Source organism: Carcharhinus amblyrhynchos, chromosome 10 (assembly GCF_965287045.1).
Source record: "Carcharhinus amblyrhynchos chromosome 10, sCarAmb.v2.hapA, whole genome shotgun sequence".
Lineage (NCBI taxonomy): Eukaryota > Metazoa > Chordata > Chondrichthyes > Carcharhiniformes > Carcharhinidae > Carcharhinus > Carcharhinus amblyrhynchos.
In genome coordinates this window covers 43,375,304-43,396,734 of record NC_137333.1, presented here as the reverse complement: position 1 = coordinate 43,396,734, position 21,431 = coordinate 43,375,304, and the positions used below count along the sequence as shown (strand labels likewise).

The 21,431-nt window shown below is 43.2% G+C and overlaps 1 protein-coding gene across 3 annotated transcripts in view; it reads left to right on the top strand.

The window, feature by feature from the left end:
* Nucleotides 1–6,612: 6,612 nt before the first annotated feature.
* cep126 (centrosomal protein 126) overlaps nt 6,613–21,431 on the top strand; it is a 112,628-nt gene continuing 97,809 nt past the window's right edge. For all 3 annotated transcript variants that reach the window (XM_080196939.1, XM_080196938.1, XM_080196942.1), the window contains exon 1: nt 6,613–6,824. In XM_080196939.1, coding sequence (XP_080053065.1) covers nt 6,796–6,824 — 29 coding nt within the window. In that variant the 5' untranslated portion in view covers nt 6,613–6,795. The remainder of the gene's footprint in view (nt 6,825–21,431) is intronic.

Sequence of the window (21,431 nt, the reverse complement as noted above, 5' to 3'; positions counted from 1 at the left end):
ACAGAAGCAGTAAGGCCTTAAAACATTGGCCAGATCAAAACCGAGAAAAATGTTAGCAATGGAATACAAAGTAGGGAGAGAATTTTAACTCCACAGAGCCACTGTTCAAGCGATAAAGATAAAAAGCAAATCAACTTCAGTCTGCTCACATCCAGTTGAGCTGATCAAAATTCTGAATCCTTCCCAAATTTCATGATCCAATTCCCAAAGATGCAAATCTTTCCCCGATCTCCATCCTAACACCCAAAGATCCTGAAAATTCTCCATCCCAATGTGATCTTAATTCATAGAATCCCAACCAAATATTGAAAATTTTTATTTCTCCTTGGTCACCATCCGAATGCAGAATATCGGCCTGATCTCTGCCCAGTGCGATGTAAATACTGAACCAATGAGGAGGGAACTTATGGAATTGCAATGAAAAAAGTAAGCATTTCCAGAAGCAAATTAGAGAGAGATTGAAGAAGTCCAACACTAACACAAAGCTGGGTAGGAAAGTAAGTGGTGAAGCGGACATAAGGAGGCAACAAGGGAGTATAGATAAGGTTAATGAGCAGGCAAATAGTGTATAATGAGGGAATATGTGAAATTGTCCATTTTGGCAGGAAGAATAAAAAATGAAGCATATTACCTAAGCAGGAGACTACAGAGCTCTGAGATGCAGAGGGATCTGGATATCCGAGAGCAAAAATCTCAAAAAATACTATGCAGGTACAGCAAGAAATCAGCAAAGCTAATAGAATGTTATCATTTATCACAAGGGAAATTGAATACAAAAGTAAGGAAGTTATATTTCAGTTATCAAGGCATTGGCAAGGCTGTGATCTAACAGCTTTGTTAACCATGGGTGCAAATCATTTTAATTAACTTAATTTAATCATCAAATCTCACAGGAAACCTAAAATGTGATTTGTGCCAGTGAGTTCTCAGAATAAAACCTTCCCAGCTGCCCTCCTGTGATGCAATCAGTTTCACGTTCAGGAAGGGTAGGAGCTTGATTAGAATATTTTAACATAACTTTAAATCTAGTTTTAGGGTTTGATGCTGCAAGGCTCACCCTCTCTGTGCTGTCCCACCCAGCTGGCATAATGCCATGCCAGCGCAAATCATTACTGATTTTAAAAAATGAAAACTAGTTGTGATGACCATGCCAGAGACGCACAGATAAATGTAGCCCCCAGGAAGTGAGGGACATGGGCACTGCCCCTAGCACTCTGGCATTGCCTGCTGACACTGCCAGAGATTGTGCCCGGGGATAGTGCTGGGGCTGGCCCTCTGGGGAGCCCCATTGGGTGGAGTTCCCCTTGTGTGGTTGAGGGGTGAGTGCACCATTGCCTTTGTGGGGGAGTGACTGCACTGATGTTTGTGGAGGGAGGTGTGGAGGCCTATTATTTAAAATCAGTTTGAGGGTCCTGGCATTTTTTGGCTCCGTCCGTCCAGTTGACTGAGAGATATTGACAGTGAATGTGAAAATGATGTTTCCTCTTGTTGGCGAACCTCAAACTGGGGATCACTTTTAAAATAAGGGATTGCCCACTTAAGACAAAGATGAGAAATTTTTTTTCTGAGAGTCATTAGTCTTTGGAACTCTCTTTCTCAAAAAGCCAGTGGAAGTAGAGTCTCTGAATGTTTTTAAAGCAAAGCTAGATAGATTCTTGATAAGCAAAAGGGGTGAGAGATGATTGGGATATGCATATATGTGGGGTTGAGGTTACAATCCGATCAGCTATGATTTTATCAAATGGCAGAGCAGACCTGAAGGGCCAAGTGGCCTACTCCTGGTTCTAGTTTATATGTTTGTAGTGCCAAGATGTCTCTAGCATTTGCACTGATGATCAGCTCCGATGGAAAAAGTGCCCACATGCATGGAGTATAAGACATAACAGGGAACTCAGTGTACGGTGATTTAGGCCAGTTTACACAGGATGGAGCAAAGCTTTGCCTCAGTGACGTACAACCAAGCGCTCTCCAACTCTTGGCTAACTGCTAAGTACAATAGACCAGAAAGGGAACGTGGAGAATGAGCACATGGCAGTGTGAAATATTATAGAATTGTCAAATGGTCGCAGCCCACTGTTTCCCTATAAGGCCTGCAATTTGTTTTCTCTTCAGGTGCTTATCCAATTACCTTTTGAAATCCATGATTGGTTCCAACTCCATCACATTCTGAGGCAGTGCATCCCAGATTCTAGCCATTCATTGTGTAAAAAAAAATTATGCTGCTTGTGGTTCTTTTGCCAATCTCAAGCTGACATCCCCTGGCTCTAGAGCTCTTTGCTCCCTGTATCTCGGCATTTTAAATCCAAGGTTCTTACCCTTATTAATCTCTGATTTTGCACCCCTGTTCACACCATCTTAGCCTCCTTCTATCAACTACAACCTGGATTGGAGCCTCATTTCCTCTTAATATCAGATATCTTGGGAGTTAATGAGGCTTAAGTGCTAAGTGGCTGATTAAGACCTAAAAATGGGGCCCAAGATGTGTGTACACATTTCTGATGGGAAGTGTGCATGATACACACATAAGCCTAATGATCAGCACGCAGAAAACCAGTATAATCATGTGAATCTGTGAGAACACTGATTTGAAAACCATGACTGCCAATTTGGAACTAGGAGAATCCATGGCGGGGCCATTGAAATCTCTATTCAAATCAGCAGAAAGGGCTGGAAAATTCTGACCTGTGGGTGAGGATGACTGAGTGAGCATCCTTTGCTTGGAACTGTGCTGGAAACAAATTCTCTCATGCTATTATACTTTAATTCTCATCTTTATGTATTACTCATTTTTTTTGCTCTGCAGATTCTTTTGAAATTCATGTTTAATGTGCTAAAATGTATTTTTCTGAAGTTTGTTCATTGGCCCCTTGAATAAGAAAAGTTTTGAAATGTGTCATCCCACCACCCACCACCCCGCCATTAAAAGGTTGCACAAGCCTGATTTTGACATTTACTCCCATCAGTTTTCTCCAGTAAACCTTATTTGAATACTTTGCAGCAGAGTGGTGTGCTGCTCTATAGTGAGCTTCTCTAACCCTGCTATCCTTTACCCCACCACCCTGGCTCCCACACACTTGTGCCTGATATCTCACCACTTGTTAAATCCTCCTCCATCCAATCAATTAGTGTCAATCTTGGAACTGGTGACTGCATGTGTAAGATTGAGTGCCAAAGTCTCAGTGTCTTCTTCCCTGGTAAAGATACAAGAAATCTCTCCTCCTCTCTATTATCTTACACCAAGACCTGCATTGTTCTATCACAAAACCTTGGTGCATTCTCTCTCAAAGGTTCAGACATCTTGAAAACATTTTCAAAAGTTATTAACTTCCTGATATCACATCCAGGAGTCATATGCACCTTCCCTTTAAAGAGATGCAGACTGCTTTTAATTAGTTAAATCAACATGCTAAATCAGGACCATACTGCTGAGTGCAGCCAGTGAACTGTGCAGAGCTGTTTTATTATTACAGACCACAGCTTTGGCACAAGATGTGTTTTTCAATATAAACAGACACTACTATAGAGAAAACATGAAGAAATTTTCACAGTGATTGATTAGGATCTGGAATGTACTGCCTAAGAGTGTGGTGGTGGCAGATTCAACAGTGGCTTTTAATAAGCAAATTGCATAATTAGCTGAAAATAAAATGTAAAAAATGCTGGAAAGCTCTGGGGGAAAAGCTGGGGGAATGGGAGGACTAGCTATAACAATTCTATGATTATTCTCATCAGGATGGTGCATTTCATATCAAATAAATGAAGGTTCTATAGTGAACCAAACTTTCTGGCGATGGTTAAGAACCCCCTGATGTCACCTGCAAGTGTCTCAAAACCCTGAAGGATAACTTGAAACATTAGTTCTTAGTGGTGTATATTTGTTTGTAATAATGTGAGGAACCAGTCCAATTGTTGCGTAAACAATTAATAAATAGTATTTATTAAAGTGAAAGAAAAAAACACAACAAAGGCTAATATATGACACTTAAGTAAATTAATAATACACTGTTTTACCAGAACTCATTAAGGCACCCCTATTCCTAAACATCCACATTAGCAACTCCATAAGTCAAATCTGGCTCATAGTTACCACACAGTACAGCTTAGATAACAAAGTCTAGAAAAAACATCTCCTGGTTCAGCAAAGATACAAAACTGCAGCTTGGAGCAGAATTTTTGCAATTTACCATGGCTCTCAATGTTAGAGGCTCCAGGCTCTGATCACAGATGGAACTGGCCTCTGTGAAGACTTTGTCCTGACTGTTAGACGGAAAATTATTCCCTTTCCTCAAGAGGGCGCTAGCAGATATACTGTTCAGCTGCATTAAAATGTCCTCCTGTGGATCTGGCTGTTGATCTCTCAAATATCATGTCTTTAGAAGTTATCAATTTTGTATAGCCTCACTGATCTCTGATAAATAATGCTTCTGATATGGCAATTCACACCTCAATTTCTCTAGACGCCAACTAATCTTGTTACTGGGCAAATCACAACATAATATTCCTCTCGATGCCTGGTAATGATATTGCTTGTCTGTTATTTTTGTTTTCATCTCAAGTTCGTTGTTTACCTTGTTAACTTCCAAATTCCTAACAGCAGCCAAAAGCAAGCTGTGAATTTCCAGCATTCAAGGCCCCAAAACCCTCCTTTCAGGTTAAGCAGCCTTTCACTTGCACTCCCTTCAATTTGGTTTATTGTATTCATTGCTCCCAGTGCGGTCTCCTCTACACTGGGGAGACTGAATGCAGACAGGATGACCATTTTGTGGAACACCTTTACTCTGTCTGCATGCACAACCCTGCCCTTTCTGTTGTGAACCATTTTAACTTGGTTTCTTGCTCTCATGCTCACATGTCTGTCCATGGACTGCTGCAATGCTCCAGTGAGGCCCAGTGCAAACTGGAGGAGCAGCATCACATCTTCCAGTAGGGTATGTTGCAGCCTCCCCGGACTCAATGTTGCATTTGAAAACTTTATATTTTTATTTTTCTCCTTCATCTTAACCCCCCTTTCATTTTTTAAATATTCCATATATATTGCTTCAATGCAACCCCCCCTTTCTTCTCTCATTCCAAGCCATCTGTCTTTTGTTCTTAACGTTGCTACTTTTCATTGCAGTTTCTACATTCTCCCTTCTTTAATTTCTGACCAAGATTCTATGGACTGTAAAATGTTAACTCTGTTTTTCTCCTGATAGATGCTGACAGACCTACTTCCTTCTTCTTTCAGATTCCAGATCTGCAATGTTTTACTAATAACATACTTGTTGGTCATTGCTTTAAATAGCGCTAGTGGGGGCACCTTCTCACTGCTGGCATGCGGTCAGCTAGGCGAAGTTAAGATAGGGTGTGTGCTGGAGGGAAGAGATGGAAACTACCACACTGAAGTTATCACATGGTTGATTGACCATGCTAAATTGCCCATTAGTGTCAGACAGATTAGCAGGGTAAATACAGAGTTACGGGGATAGAGGCTGGTTGGATTGTGGTTGGTGCAGTCTTGATGGGCCAAATGGCCTCCTTCTGCACTGTAAGGATTCTATACGATACCTGTTGGCTTACTTTGGATCCATAAATGCTGCACCCTGCATCAGGGTGACATTCGGGGCAGTTTGTCACATATGGCTACATGTGCAAATAAATGGTGGAAAGGTGGCAGCTGGAAAGTCACTGCTCCATCCCAATTGCTCCCATGGATTAGCCTCTCTGAATGCTGAGGTGACTATTGCAATGAGTGGAAAGTCAGTGCTCCATCCCAATTTCTTCCATAAATGGGTCACCATGAATGTCAGGATGACCATCGCAGTGAGTGGAAAATCACTGCTCCATCCCAATTTTTCCCATGGGCGACATCCTGTGAATGTGAGGATGCCTTTCAGAGCTGCTGCTGCTAGGGGAGTTTGAGTGCATTGCAGTGAGCCATGCTGAGATGAGTACATTGCAGTGAGCTGCTGCCTCTGGAGGTGAGTGAGTGCATTGCAGTGAGCCGTGCTGGGATGAGTGAGTGCATTGCAGTGAGCTGCTGCTGCTGGTAGTGAGAGTGCACTGCAGTGAGCTGCTGCTACTGCTGAGGGGGTGAATGAGTGCATTGCAGTGTGCTGCTGCTGCTGGGGATGAGTGAGTATATTGAAATGAGCTGCTGCTGGGAGTGAGTGAGTGCATTGCAGTGAGCTGCTGCTGCTGGGAGTGAGTGAGTGCATTTCAGTGAGCTGCTGCTGGGAATGAGTGAGTGCATTATAGTGACCTGCTACTGAGGGGGTGAGTGCATTGCAGTGAGCTGCTGGGGATGAGTGAGTGCATTGAAATGAGCTGCTGCTGCTGGGAGTGTGAGTGCATTGCAGTGAACTGCTGCCGGGTGTGAGTGCATTGCAGTCAGCTGCTGCTGGGAGTGAGCGAGTGCATTGCAGTGAGCTGCTGCTGCTGCTGCTGCTGGGAGTGAGCGAGTGCATTGCAGTGAGCTGCTGCTGCTGGGAGTGAGCGAGTGCATTGTAGTGAGCTGCTGCTGCTGCTGGGACTGAGTGCGCAGACTCGGCCGTTGCTAGGGAAGCCGCGTCTCAGGGTTGTCAAGATGGCGAGGCTGGTGCGGGGCCGGGCAGTGGGGACAATCCGTTCCCCCTCACCTTTCCCGCAGAGTTTCAGCGCTAATAACTGCTGTCCTCTGAGGTGCTGAGCAATAAAAATGGTGTGTTGGTATCGCCGCCATCAGCCGAGCGGACGGACATCGATTAAGTTGGAGGGCGCTGCCCGGCTGAGGACAGCCTGAGGCGGCGGGGAAGCGGCGCTGAGGCAGCCTCCAGGATGCAGACACAGCGGCCCGCTTCATATTCGTATCCTTTCCGTCTGCGGCCGGGGCGGGAACATGGTCAGGGCGCTGCTGGGGGTGAGGGAGGTCTGGTTACCATAGGTTACCAATCACAATGTTTTGATAAGTGGAGTCGATGGCACTTTCTCGAAATCATTTGTATTTATCCACAGTCTATTCGTGAAATTACTGTCTGTTCATGCGAATTAAGATTCGGCAACAACGGTGCAGACATTTTTGAGCCATAGAGAAATTGCGTTTATCTGTAAGGTGAAATTGGGACCAAGTTAAACGAATTAACAAACTGCATGGACAACAGTGGCGATAATGGGGACTGCCAATATTGGACTGTAAGCTGGAATAGCAATGTTGTAAAGGCAGAGGAAGGAAAAAGTTTCCGTAGTGTGTTCAGGAGTGTTGTCTTCTTCGTGTTTCCAGTCCAATCAGGAAAGAGACATTGCAAGATCTAGTTCTTCTCTTCACTATAATAACCATTTACTCCTTGATTTGATTTGATTTATTATTGTCACATGTGTTATGTATACAGTGAAGTCAAAGCATACAGTACATCGGGAAGGAAAGGAGAGAATGCAGAATGTAGTGTTACAGCCATAAATAACTAGGGTGCAGAGAAAGATCAGCTTAACGTGAGCAGGCCCATTCAAAAGTCTGATGGCAGCAGGGAAGAAGCAGTACTTGAGTTGGTTAGCACATATTCTCAGACTTTTGTATCTTTTTCTGATGGAAGAAGATGGAAGAGAGAATGTCCAGGGTGTGTGAAGTCCTTGATTACACTGGCTGTTTTTCCGAGGCAGCAGGAAATGTAAACAGAGTTAATGGATGGGAGGCTGATTTCTGTGATAGACTGGGCTTCATTAACAACCCTTTGTAATTTCTTGCGGTCTTGGGCAGAGCAGGAGCCATACCGAGCTGTGATACAACCAGAAAAATTGCTTTCTATGGTGCATCTGTAGAAATTGGTAAGAATGGTAGCTGACATGCTATTCTGCCATTTCCTTAGTCTCCAGAGAAAGGAGTTGGTGGACTTTCTTAATTATAGCATCGGCATGGAGAGACCAGGACAGGTTGCCAGTGATCTGGACACCTAGAAACATGAAGCTATTAACTGTTTCCACTTCGTTCCCGTTGATGTTGACAGGGGCATGTCCTCCACTACACTTCCTGAAGTCAGTGACTACCTCCTTCATCTTGTTGAGGGAGAGATTATTGATGTCGCGTCAGTTCACCAGTTTCTCTATTTGCCGGGTGTTAGTGATGGAAAGGTGGTAGGACTGGAGGGTCTCAATGACATTATTGTTACTAGAGAGGCAGTGCTCGACAGACTGGAGGGACTGATTGTGGATAAGTCCCCAGGACCGGATGGAATGCATCCGAGGGTTCTGAAAGAAATGGCGGAGGTGATAGTGGATGCCTTGGTGGTTATTTTCCAAATGTCGCTGGATTCCGGGGAAGTGCTGGAAGATTGGAAAATGGCTAATGTTACGCCGTTGTTTAAGAAGGGTGGTAGGCAAAAGGCAGGGAATTATAGGCCGGTTAGTTTAACGTCTGTTAGGAGGAAATAGCGAGGCATCTTGAGGGGAATTGCTTGATAGAGCAGATGCAGCACAGTTTCGTTAAGGGGAAGTCGTGTCTGACAAATTTATTGGAATTCTATGAGGATGTGTCTAGGGCAGTGTATAGAGGAGAGCCGGTGGATGTGGTCTTTCTTGATTTTCAGAAGGCGTTTGACAAGGTACCTCACAAGAGGTTATTGCAGACGGTAAGGGGGCATGGAGTTGGGGGTAGGGTGTTAGCGTGGATAGAGGATTGGTTGTCAAATAGGAGGCAGAGAATGGGGGTGAATGGGTGCTATTCGGATTGGCGGTTGGTGACTAGTGGAGTGCCCCAGGGGTCGGTGCTGGGGCCTCAGCTATTTACCATTTATATAGATGATCTGGAGGAGGGAGCCGAGTGTATGGTGTCGAAATTTGCTGATGACACCAAGACTGGTGAAACGGCAAATTGCGCGGAGGGTGTGGAGAGTCTGCAGAAGGATCTAGATAGGCTGGGCGAATGGGCCAGGAACTGGCAAATGGAATTTAATGTTGGCAAGTGTGAGGTGGTCCACTTTGGTAGGAATAATGGTAGGAAGGACTATTACTTACGTAGCGAAAAACTGCAGCATGCGACGGTGCAGAGGGATCTCGGGGTCCTTGTGCATGAGTCGCAAAAACCCAGCCTGCAGGTGCAGCAGGTGGTCAGGAAGGCTAATGGGATGTGGCCTTCATAGCGAGGGGGATTGAATATAAAAGTAGGGAGGTCTTGCTGCAGCTGTATAGGGCATTGGTGAGGCCGCAGCTGGAGTATTATGTGCAGTTTTGGTCGCCGCACTTATGCAAGGATATTTTGACCTTGGAGGGAGTGCAGAGGAGGTTTACTAGGCTGATACCGGAGTTGAGGGGGTTGAGCTATGAGGAGAGGCTGAATAAACTAGGCTTGTACTCATTAGAGTTTAGAAGAATGAGGGGAGATCTCATTGAGACATATAAGATGATGAATGGGATGGATAGGATAGAGGTGGAGAGACTCTTCCCGCTCAGAAAGGATAGTAGGACTAGGGGGCACAGCCTCAAGATAAAGGGGGGCAGTTTAGAATGGAGTTGAGGAGGAACTTCTTCACTCAAAGGGTGGTGAATCTCTGGAATTCTCTGCCCGTTGAAGTGGTGGAGGCTACCTCGCTAAATATTTTTATGATGCGGGTTGATGGGTTTTTGATAAGCGAGGGGATTAAGGGTTATGGGGAGAGGGCGGGAATGTGGAACTGATCCACTTCAGATCAGCCATGATCTTATTGAATGGGGGGGCAGGCTCGAAGGGCTAGATGGCCTACTCCTGCTCCTATTTCTTATGTTCTTATGTTCTCTATTTCTTTTCTGTACTCCATCTCATCATTGTTTGAGATCCGATCCAGTACTCTGGTGTCATCAGCAAACTTGAAAATTCAGTTGGAGGGGAATCTGGCCACACAATCATATGTGTATGAGGAGTACCATAAGGGGCTGAGAATACAGCCTTGTGGGCACCGGTGTTGAGGATGATCATGGAGGAGATGCTGTTTTCTATTCTTACTGCTTGCAGTTTGTGGGTTAGGAAGTCTAGGATCCAGTTGCAGAGACAGGAGCCGAGCCCCAGGCCATGGAGTTTAGAGAAGAGTTTTCTAAGAATAATGGTGTTGAATTCTGAACTGTAGTCAATAAATAGGAGTCTGACGTTGGTCTTCTTTGTTATCTCAGTGTTCCAGGGTTGAGTGTAGAGTTAGGGAGATGGCTTCAGCTGTGGACCTGTTGCGGCAATAAGCAAACTATAGTGGATCCCAGCAATCTGGGAGGCCAGAATTAATCTGTGCCATGACTAACCTTTTGAAGCACTTCTTGATGATCGATGCCAGAGCCACCGGACGATAGTCATTAAAGCACACTGCCTGGCAGGATGGCACAGTGTGTACCAACTACATGATGCAGCCTACTCACTAAGGTTTCTTCCACAGCACCTTGTAAACTCACTACCGCTACCACCTAGAAAGACAGGGCAGAAAATGCATAGGAGCAGCATCTGCAAGTTCCCCTCCAAGTCACACAGTATGCTAATTTGGAACTATGTTGCCATCATTCCTTTACTTTTGCCAGGTCAAAATCCTGGAATGCCCTTTCTAATAGCGCTGTGGATGTTCCTACAATACACGGACTGCAGTATTCAAGAAGGCAGCGCACCACCACCTTCTCAAAGGCAATTGGAGAAAGGCTGCTATTTATTGCCTATCTAGCAGTGCCCACATCCCATGAAAGAATATTAAAAAAGAGGAATTTGAACTTTCAATTTAAAGCTGAAAGATGATAACGAGATAACAATGTTTTTAAGACAATTGGCTGTAACAAACAGATTAAAAGCTCTACCGACCAAACTCTATTTTTATAGGCAACTTGTATTTTAAACTACAGAGCAGAAATTTTAACACAACTGAAGAATCCACTATTAGGTATGCATTACCTTGTCGCTCAAATAGACATTCAATTCTTCCAGAATCAGTCCAAAATGATTCTTAGCTTCCAAAGGTTTACTTCTGATCTTTCTCTTCCAGCTGTAAAATTTTAATTTCAGAACTGTCTTTCAAGGTGCAAGTTTTTATGGAGACTTTTTCCTATACTGCAGCTAGGCAAATCTTCCAGCCTCATTCCAGCCACACTACAATACAGTTCCTCCGCTAGGCCCTATCTTGTGCTGTGGCTTGTGACTTTCCCAGTGTAACTCTCATCTGTCTCAGCTAAGTCACAATAGTCGTATACCATGTTGTTTTTGGCCTGCCCCATTTATTTTTCTTTATTGGTGTCCATCTTAGAGCAACCTTCGGTATTTGCTCTTGGGATATCCTTAGCACACATCAGAACTATCTTATCTAGTGTTTCCTGATCTCAAGGGCATGCTGCAGCAACCAGTATTCTTGTACAGCGCCTCATCGGATATTTTATTTGGCCAGAAGATGCTTCAGATTTTACATAGGCGAGTATTATGAGAGGCCCCTGCCCATGTCTGTCGTCACTACTCACCAGCATTCAGATCCATAATCACAGGACTGACTTTATATTACCGTTCTACAGTCTGATTTTGATCTTTAGATTTCTAGATGGTTCTAAGTTTGCTAAATACATTTCTGGTTTTATTCAGTCAAGCCTTCTTAGCATTATTGCTGTTGCTGATAAGGATCCTGAAATAAGAGAAATCCTCAACATACTTTTGTGTTTCTCCATCCATGGTAATTAGGGGTGCTGCTGGGAATTGGAGGTGCTTATAATTTGTGTTTTCTGCTTGGTGATATGTAGACCAGTCTGGTTTGCATTCATGCTGAGTCTCCTGGAGGTGGATGCATCTTGAAGAGATGGCAGCAAGCTTATTAGCAAAGTCCAAGTATGAAAAAACTGAATTCCTCTTGGATGATCTGATGTTGTTTAACACATGACCCAGTCACTTGTGATGAGAAATAGGAAAGAGGATGTGATCCTGTTGCACTTCGGACTTCATTTCAAACCACTCAGACACTGTATTGCTGAGGATGATCTATCAACGTGCTGATAGATTTTCCCAATGAGATTGATAATCTTGAGTGGAATTCCATAAGCTCCAAGAATCTTTGTATAAACACACACAGTGAACATTGTCAAATACCTTTTTGAAGTTTGTGAAGTTAATGCAGAGGGGTACATTCCATTCAAGGCATTGCTCAGTGATGTGCACAAAACAAATATCTGGTCTATACATCTTCTGCCCTTGTGGAACCCGGCTTGCTTTTCCCTTTATATTGTCATCAATGGCATTGTTAATTTACTTGAGCTGAATTTTGCAGAAGATTTTGTTGTGGATTGAAAGGCGTGGAATTTCTCACCAGCTGCCACAATTGCAGAGATCCCCTTTTGCAGTTTGAAAATGAGGCCTTTAGTCCAATCCCCTGGTATGACTTAATTTTCCCATATCTTACAGAAGATATCAGTAAGTACTTTAGCAACCATGTTCACATCTGTTTTCAACAGCTTTGCCTTCAGAGAGTCATGTCAGGGGTCTTTGCCATTTTTTATGCCTTTGATAGCTGCACGGCTTCCTGCTTCAATGGATGAGCTGGTATCAATAACAACAATGTCATCAACAATGTGTGCTGGAGAGCTAGTATGAAAGGGAGTGCTTCACATTCTGAGGATATAAAATAAACTTTGATATAGAGCAAAACTGTTGGATGAGCTTTACCTAAACTGGATTAGTAATGACATTCTTGTTGAGGTGGTAAGTAGGGCAATCCTATCAGATTTAAACTAGTAGTGGAATAAACAAAGCTGATCAAACAGAAACGGAACTCATAACATAAAAAGTATATGTAATACAAAGCAGTACAATGAGGAAAATTCATCATTTGTTTAAAATACCAGTGGAATCTGTAATTGTTCTTAAGAATGATTGAAAAGGCCTTTTCAGAGTCTGCATCAATTATAAAGGGATCAATTGTAATTCTTTTAAATAATACTGGTCAATACGCCCTGGCGACTCTTGACCTTGTACCAATAGGAAGGAAGTTAAAATATAGAAGCCTTGTGGGCAGTGACAAAAAAGAGCTGCATGAGGAGAAGCACAGAAAAGCCACATTTACAAGGAGCTGCTTAAATAATGCAGTTAAAAATGTCAGAAAACTGAAGACAGACTTACAACAGAAATTGCAAATTGGACAATTCTACGGATGTGCTTCAATTTTGCCAGATCTGACCAGACCTTTTAATGAGGTTTATTAAAGGAGTCAGATAAAGAAACCCCTGGGGAATATGTGCCATCAAGACTATTGTGAACCCAGCTAAGGATGTTCTTCAAGAGGGTGCTGCTTGAGTGACGACTGTCTCAGGGGAGTTGGATGGAATGCACTGCTGGTGAATGTGAATTGAGAGCTGAATAGAAAAAGTGAGTGGTACTATGTTCTAGAGGCCAAGTTGGACAGATGGTGAGATTGCACATGGTGCACATATTTATGAGAAGCAACGTAATCTCATGAGATAATCTTTGTTGTATTTGCTATTCCATGTGCAATTCATAGTTCATATCTGGAAGTAAATGTACCAATCATACATGAGGATTAGTGAAACAAAAATTTGATTTCTTGAAGATAAGATTATTATACAGATAGTGTTTACTAGGAGGCTAAGTACAGAACATCTGATCCCTATTCCTGTTGCAGACTGACTATAAGCCATGGAGCTAATACATCACATCTTGAGGTGATAATCATTCACAGTAGTTTAAAATATACCCCCTTAAAGGTGTATGTCATCATCTCACAATATGCCCTTTTTTCAGCTAACCATTTACTCTTAAAGAATCAAACTGTTTACATGAAATGAAAATGAAATAACATTGTGTCTGAATGTACTTTAACAGAGGACAATAAACTTACAAGTCAAATGTTTTGGCAGTTTGTTTATCCAAGCAGACTTAGTAATGGTGATATTTGCTGGTTAGGGTTGGTTTGTTTGAGTTGATTCTTAGACTGTGTTCTGGATATAATAGGGTTACTTGGTGTTTCTAGTTCTGATATTATCCTGATTTGGTATCTATTTTATCACTGTCATGCCATTTGGTGTTCGTACTTGGTACAACACTCTTTCTGGGCACATGCTGACAATTTTTGCTGTGTCCTATGTACCATCAGTTGGGTGTTATACTTTAAATTTCTGCCTGATATTTAGGTAGCGTAATTCATTACCCACATGCCAGCCATGCACAAATTTCACTTTCCCCTGTTTTTCAAGTAATGCATAGAAGGATGAGTGATCATTGGGAGGTTTGCCCACACCTGTCTGCCAAAAAGCAATTCCGCGGGCGAAGGAATGGTTGCAGTGAGCGATGTTTCTGTAAGATATATGGCCACTGGAAAATTGAGTTTTGTTTGATGGTACTTAATAGTTAAGGATTTTAGAATTCAAATCATATGTTCTGCCATTTCATTGGATCTGGGATATTGCGCTGATGAAGTAATATGGTTGATTCCACAATTCCTACACATTATTTTAAAGGAACATGTGCTGTGTTAGGAGCCATTGTCAGAAACAAATTCCTGTGGTGTCCCAAACAGACTGAAGATTGAACTTGATGTGTCTGTGACAGTTGTACTAGATCTGTTTGTAATTGACAGGTAATGGGGAATTTGGAGAAGTAATCCATTCCATTCAAGAAATCATCACAATGAGATGGTGGTTAACAAATTAGTTGCAAGTCTGGCCCATGGTTGTGTGGCACCTCATAGGAAATAGTGGTTCATTCTGGTTGCTGGGCATGAGGGTTTGACATGCCCTGCCTTCCTTTATAGCCATTTAGTGGTGGGGGATGAGGAAATGGCTGAGGCCTTAAATAAGTTTTTTGCTTCGGTCTTCACGGAGGAGGACGCAAGTAGTTTGCCAGGTATTAAAGATAGATGGATGGTAGGAGTTGAGGGCCTGAATGCGATCACTGTTGCTAAAGAGGTAGTGCTCAATAGACTAGCAGGACTGATGGTGGACAAGTCCCTAGGACCGGATGGAATGCATCCCAGGGTTCTGAAGGAAATGGCAGAGCTGATAGTGGATGCCTTAGTGATTATTTTCCAAACCTCGCTGGATTCTGGGGAAGTGCCGGAAGATTGGAAAACGGCTAATGTTACGCTGCTGTTTAAAAAGGGTAGCAGGCAAAAGGCAGGGAATTATAGGCAGGTTAATTTAACGTCTGTTATAGGAAAAATGCTTGAATCCGTCATCAAAGAAGAAATAGTGAGGCACCTTGAGAAGAATTGTTTGATACAGCAGACACAGCACGGATTCGTTAAGGGGAAGTCGTGTCTGACGAATTTATTGGAATTCTATGAGGATGTGTCTAGTGTGGTGGACGGAGGGAACTGGTGGATGTGGTGTTTCTCAATTTTCAGAAGGCATTTGATAAGGTGCGGCACAAAAGGTTGTTACAGAAGGTTAGGGGGCATGGAGTTGAGGGTAAGGTGTTAGCATGGATAGAGGATTGGCTGTCAAATAGGAGGCAGAGAGTAGGTGTCAATGGGTGCTATTCGGATTGGCGGTTGGTGACTAGTGGAGTGCCCCAGGGGTCGGTGCTGGGTCCTCAGCTATTTACCATTTATATAGATGATCTGGAGGAGGGAGCTGAGTGTAGGGTGTCAAAATTTGCTGATGACACAAAGATAAGTGGAAAAGCAAATTGTGCGGAGGGTGTAGAAAGTCTGCAGAGGGATCTAGATAGGCTGAGTGAGTGGGCAAGGATCTGGCAGATGGAATACAATGTTGGCAAGTGTGAGGTTGTCCACTTTGGCAAGAATAATAGTAGGAGGGACTATTATGTAACGGGCGAAAAGCTGCAGCATGCTACGGTGCAGAGGGACCTGGGGGTCCTTGTGCATGAGTCACAAAAACCCAGCCTAAAGGTGCAGCAGGTGATCAGGAAGGTGAATGGGATGCTGGCCTTCATAGTGAGGGGGATTGGATATAAGAGTATGGAGGTCTTGCTGCAACTGTACAGGGCACTGGTGAGGCCGCAGCTGGAGTACTGTGTGCAGTTTTGGTCGCCGCACTTGCGCAAGGATATTTTGGCCTTGGAGGGAGTGCAGAGGAGGTTCACTCGGCTGATAGCGGAGTTGAGGGGGTTGAGCTATGAAGAGAGGCTGAATAAACTGGGCTTGTACTCGTTGGAGTTTAGAAGGATGAGGGGGGGATCTTATTGAGATGTATAAGATGATGAAGGGGATGGATAGGGTAGAGGTTGAGAGGTTCTTCCCGCTCAGAAAGGACAGTAGGACTAGAGGGCACAGCCTCAAGATAAGCGAGGGGGAGTTTAGAACGGAGTTGAGGAGGAACTTCTTCACTCAAAGGGTGGTGAATCTCTGGAATTCTCTGCCCGTTGAAGTGGTGGAGGCTACCTCGCTAAATATACTTCAGACGCGGGTTGATAGGTTTTTGGTAGGCAAGGGGATTAAGGATTGTGGGGAGAAAGCGGGAAAGTGGAACTGATCCACTTCAGATCAGCCATGATCTTATTGAATGGCGGGGCAGGCTCGAGGGGCTAGATGGCCTACTCCTGCTCCTATTTCTTATGTTCAATGTCCTGGTAGATTCATAGCCAGTATGCCGTCTCTCTGACCAATCTTTTAGTTCTGGGAATTCCCATTTGTACCTATGTGCAACAATTGGAGGATATCAGGCTGCATTGGATGACAATTTGCTTTCACTTAAAGTTGACTCCTTGAAATATTCCAAGTTCATCTTTGTAGGACCAAAATGATCCTACATCCTATGGAATTCCTGGAAGGATCCCAGCTATCTGCCAGACATTGTCTTGTATACTTACAGTAGTACAGGATCATTGGATGTTGCCTGCACTAGCACTTTGCACCTAGGTTGGTCAACATGCAGAATGTTCTCTATTTCAGTGTCTACAAGATCAGCTTGCAGATTTAGGGAAATATCTGCAGTTTTTAATAGGTTATATAGGTGGCTTAGTATTTAATACAACCATGAAATTACTTGACTTGTAGAGTATCACAGTCTTGTACTTTGACCAGTAGGTGATGTGAAGTGTCTAATGGTCAGTTTCCACAACAAACGTCTGATTTGATTTGATTTCATTTATTATTGTCACATGTATTAACATATAGTGAAAAGTATTGTTTCTTGCGCGCTATACAGACAGAAGGAAACGAGAGAGTGCACAATGTAGTATTATAGTCATAGCTAGGGTGTAGAGAAAGATCAACTTAATGCAAGGTACGTCCATTCAAAAGTCTGACAGCAGCAGGGACGAAGATGTTCTTGAGTTGGTTGGTACATGACCTCAAACTTTTGTATATTCTTCCAGACGGAAGAAGGTGGAAGAGAGAATGTCTGGGGTGCGTGGGGTCCTTAATTACGCTGGCTGCTTTGCAGAGGCAGCGGGAAGTGTAGACAGAATCAATGGATGGGAGGCTGTTTTCCAAGTAAGTAGGTGTGGAACTGCTGGATGCTGAATACAAATGCCCCATTTTGCATTTTATATCTGAGTAATTAGCTTGGACATTGGGCAAACTCTTAGAGGCAAAAACAATAGGCTTCACTTTCTGGAGGAGGCATGCCCCAGGTGCATTTTGGGATACATCAACTTCAACTTCAAGTCTCTTCAGGTTGTAAAGCTGAAGAGAGACAATCCTTCAGTTAATACTTTGTAAAGTAATTAAAAATCTGTTGATTGTCCGACAAAACAAAAGGCACTTCTTTCCTCAGAAGCTTTCAGAGGCTTTCTGTGCAAACTAAAGTACATGGAATGAAAGGAAATGAAACAAACCAAAGCAACAGCATTGACAGATTTGCCTTGCAGCAAGGGCATTGCACTGACATCTTCCAGCTTGCGAGAGTCAGGCAGATGTCTGTGCCAGAGTAGATGGATCTGAAAAATTTGATCTGTGTGGCATTGATGCTGCACTTCTAACTATTAAACATAAGACTTCTATGAAGTTTCCATCAGAAGGAGCAAGTTGCGATTGTGCTCCTGCTTTGTTGTTCCAATAATGCTGACTTCACCTGCTCTGCAGATGCATCCTGACATCTTGTGCATGATCCTTGCTATATTGAAAATTAAAAATTATTGAAATAATTTTCAAAGTTATTGAAAATTATCCTAGCTTATGGAAGCACAAACAGTAACGTTTGAAAATAGTTTCTCCAAAGTGGTGTATGAAATGTTGTTAGCTGCTGTATGCCTTCTCCAGATGCAATGACAAGAAGCCAATCTTACCGTTGAGTTTAGAGAAGAAATTAACGTTCGCAAACTTGGGATTCAGCTCCTCAGTGTGGAAATTTTGTGAGGCATTGTTTTAGAGCTGCATTCAGAGAGCCATCTTTCTTAATGACACTCATGAACAACCTACACCAATCTATGTGGTACTGAACTGTTCCATCTCCTCTTATCCATTTTGGCTTTCATCTTGTTCTGGATGTGAATGTTACATGGCAAGTTGATGGGTGGTGTATCATTCTGCATGTGGATGTAACACTGAATCATCTTGAAACTTCCAGTCCTTTCAACCCAATTCTTATCCGGGTACAAGAATATGATGTCAGCGACTGAGATACTTGGAGTGTCATTGTGTTCTGTTGTCTTCTGTCATCAAGTTTGAATGCTGGGGATGATGACTAGAATTAGTAGGCTTGCAAGCACTGGAAGATGATGTCAGAAGAAAGTCATTTGGCCCATTTTCCTGCACCAACTCTCCGAAAGAGCATCTTACCCAGGCCTACCACCTGATCCCACACTATCCCCGTAATCATGTACATTTACCATGGCTAATCCACCTAATGTACACATCTTTGGACACTAAGGGGCAATTTAGCATTGTCAGTCCATCTAATTTTCACATCTTTGGACTGTGGGAAGAAACCAAATGACCCGGAAGAAACCCACGTAGACATGGGGAGAATGTGCAAACTCCACACAGTTATCCAAGGCTGGAATTGAACTCAGTTCCCTGGCAAAGGCTGCTTTCTGTTGGTACCATTGTGCAATACACTGTTTGTTCACTGTGCTGAATGTCAGCTTAGATTGTGTGTTGATGGTCTGGTCACCCTCCTTACCTGACTGCTTGGCTTGGCTGGACATTTTGTGGATCTCGTCTTGATACTGTTTTCGAGTATGCCCTTGATGTTTATAATGCTGTACCTCTTCAGATTTTGGCTATGACTTCTTGTGACATTGAATCACTATGTTGGCATTTTTTTGCATTGGCAGTTCCTGCGTTCCCCTGGTACTTCATGCCTTGCATACAGCATTAAGAGCTTGGCATTTTCTGGGTGCATGTATAAGACTTACCATCCATATTGCTTTTTAGGTTTGCCTGCATTGGCTATTGTTTATCAAATTCCAAAATGTTGAGTCCCAGAAAAAACAGCTCGCGCATTGTCAGAAAATAGTAAGTTCAGATAGGAGATCCATCGCCTTCCAATTGAGTGGAAATTTTGTGGTCACTTTTTTTTAGCCTTTTTCAGGATTTTGAATGCTTTATGACAGCTATTTAAATTTCTTCTAACTGTAATGAGCTCAAGAATTGAGTGGCCTGGCAGAACCCTAAACTAAGCATCAATGAGCAAGTTAATACTGGGTAAGTGTTGCTTGATTGCACTGTTGAAGACACTTTCCATTGCTTTGCTAATAAAAAAACAAAGAACAAAGAAAATTATAGCACAGGAATAGGCCCTTCGGCCCTCCAAGCCTGCATCGACCATGCTGCTGGACTGAACTAAAACCCCTTATCCTTCCAGGGACCATATCCCTCTATTCCCATTCAATTCATGTATTTATCCAGACATCCCTTAAAACTCACTATTGTATTTGCTTCCCCCGGCAGCAAGTTCCAGGCACCCACCGTCCTCTGGGTAAAAAAACTTGCCTCGTACATCTCTTTTAAACCTTGCTCCTCACATCTTAAACCTATGCCCCCTAGTAATTGACTCTTCCACCCTGGGAAAAAGCTTCTGATTATCTGCTTTGTCCATGCCCCTCATAATGTTTGAGGGTAGACTGATGGGCTGGTAATTGCTTTTTGTGGATATGTCATACTGGGGCAGTTATCCACATTGCGGGATGATGCCACTGTTATAGCTGTACTCGAGCAACTTGATTAGGGGCACGGCTAGTTCTGGAACACAGATTTTCATTTCTATTACCAGAATTTTATCAGGCAATAGAATTTGTCATAATTTTTTCAGTATCCAGTGAATTTGGTCACTTCTTGTTGTCACATGGAGTGAATCAAAATGGCTGAAGCCTGGCATCTGTGATGTTGTGAACCTCAGGTGGAGGCCAAGATGAATCATCTACTGTCACTGGATAGATTTTTCTTCCCAGTCCAGCCTGCAGTATTTTGCTTCCCCCAGACCTCCTGTAGGGACAGTAAGAATTCTCCTGCCTGTGGAGTTCTGCTTAAAATGAGACCACCCTGGAGTTTATTGTTTAACTTCTGTTCCTGCTTAAACTTTGCAGCAGGTAAACTTTAAACAGTCTTACTGGGACTTGGTAACTGCTGGCTGGAGCAAAGTGGGATCCCAGGAGAAAAGGGCAATGTGTATAGGATTCCTTCAGAGTTGCAGAATTATCTGCGGTGGATTTTGATGCTTGATTCAGTTTCACACCAGTTACTTTTCTGCTGGATGTGAAGAAGTTGAGGCTCATATTCCATTCAGACAAATTTTCAAAATCATGCTGCCTCCTCCGCCTCGTACATTTTTCTTCTCCTCAATATAAATATAACAATCAAAAAACAAAGAACAAAATCAGCCCCGGAAACAGGCCCTTCGGCCCAACGAGCCAGCGCCGCCATCTCAACACCACCAGTCCCGCACGACTCCTGTCTAATGTTTTATGGCCATCCAGATTGAGGGAAACTGATTTAGGGACAATTTATTCCTGCCAATCAGCCTAACAGCACATCTTTGGGGTGTGGGAGGAAACCGGAGCACCCGGAGAAAACCCACGCAAGCACGGGGAGAATGCGCAAACTCCCACAGACACCGGCCCAAATCCATGTGTCTGCACAGCAATCAGCGATAGTCACTGAGCTGTCGTCTTGCCCAGTATCTTGTCCAATTTAGGCACACACTAACGACATGAAGCACTAGGCCAATCCTGAACAACCAAGAGCAGCCCCAGTACGTCCCCTCACGGGACACGAGGTGGACCGACTTAAAACCTGTGAATGAAAAGAGAAAAACATTATTATCATACCATACCCATTTACATTACCAGGGATGCCCCAATGCTAATCATACACAAGGATTACATGAAGCAATAATGCAGGTTTTTTATTTGAAAATAGTACTATATACAGATTGAGTTCACCCAGGATACTAAGTATAATACATCTGATCTCTCATCCTGCTGCTTGATTATAAGTTGTGAGGCTAAAAATCACATCCTGTAGAGATAGTAATGATTGAAGTTTGAGATACAACTCCCTTTAAAGTTGCACATCATTATCTCTTGACAATTCCAACCTTAATTGCCTGTTAATTTATGTTTGATTTAGGTGGATTTTGATTTATGT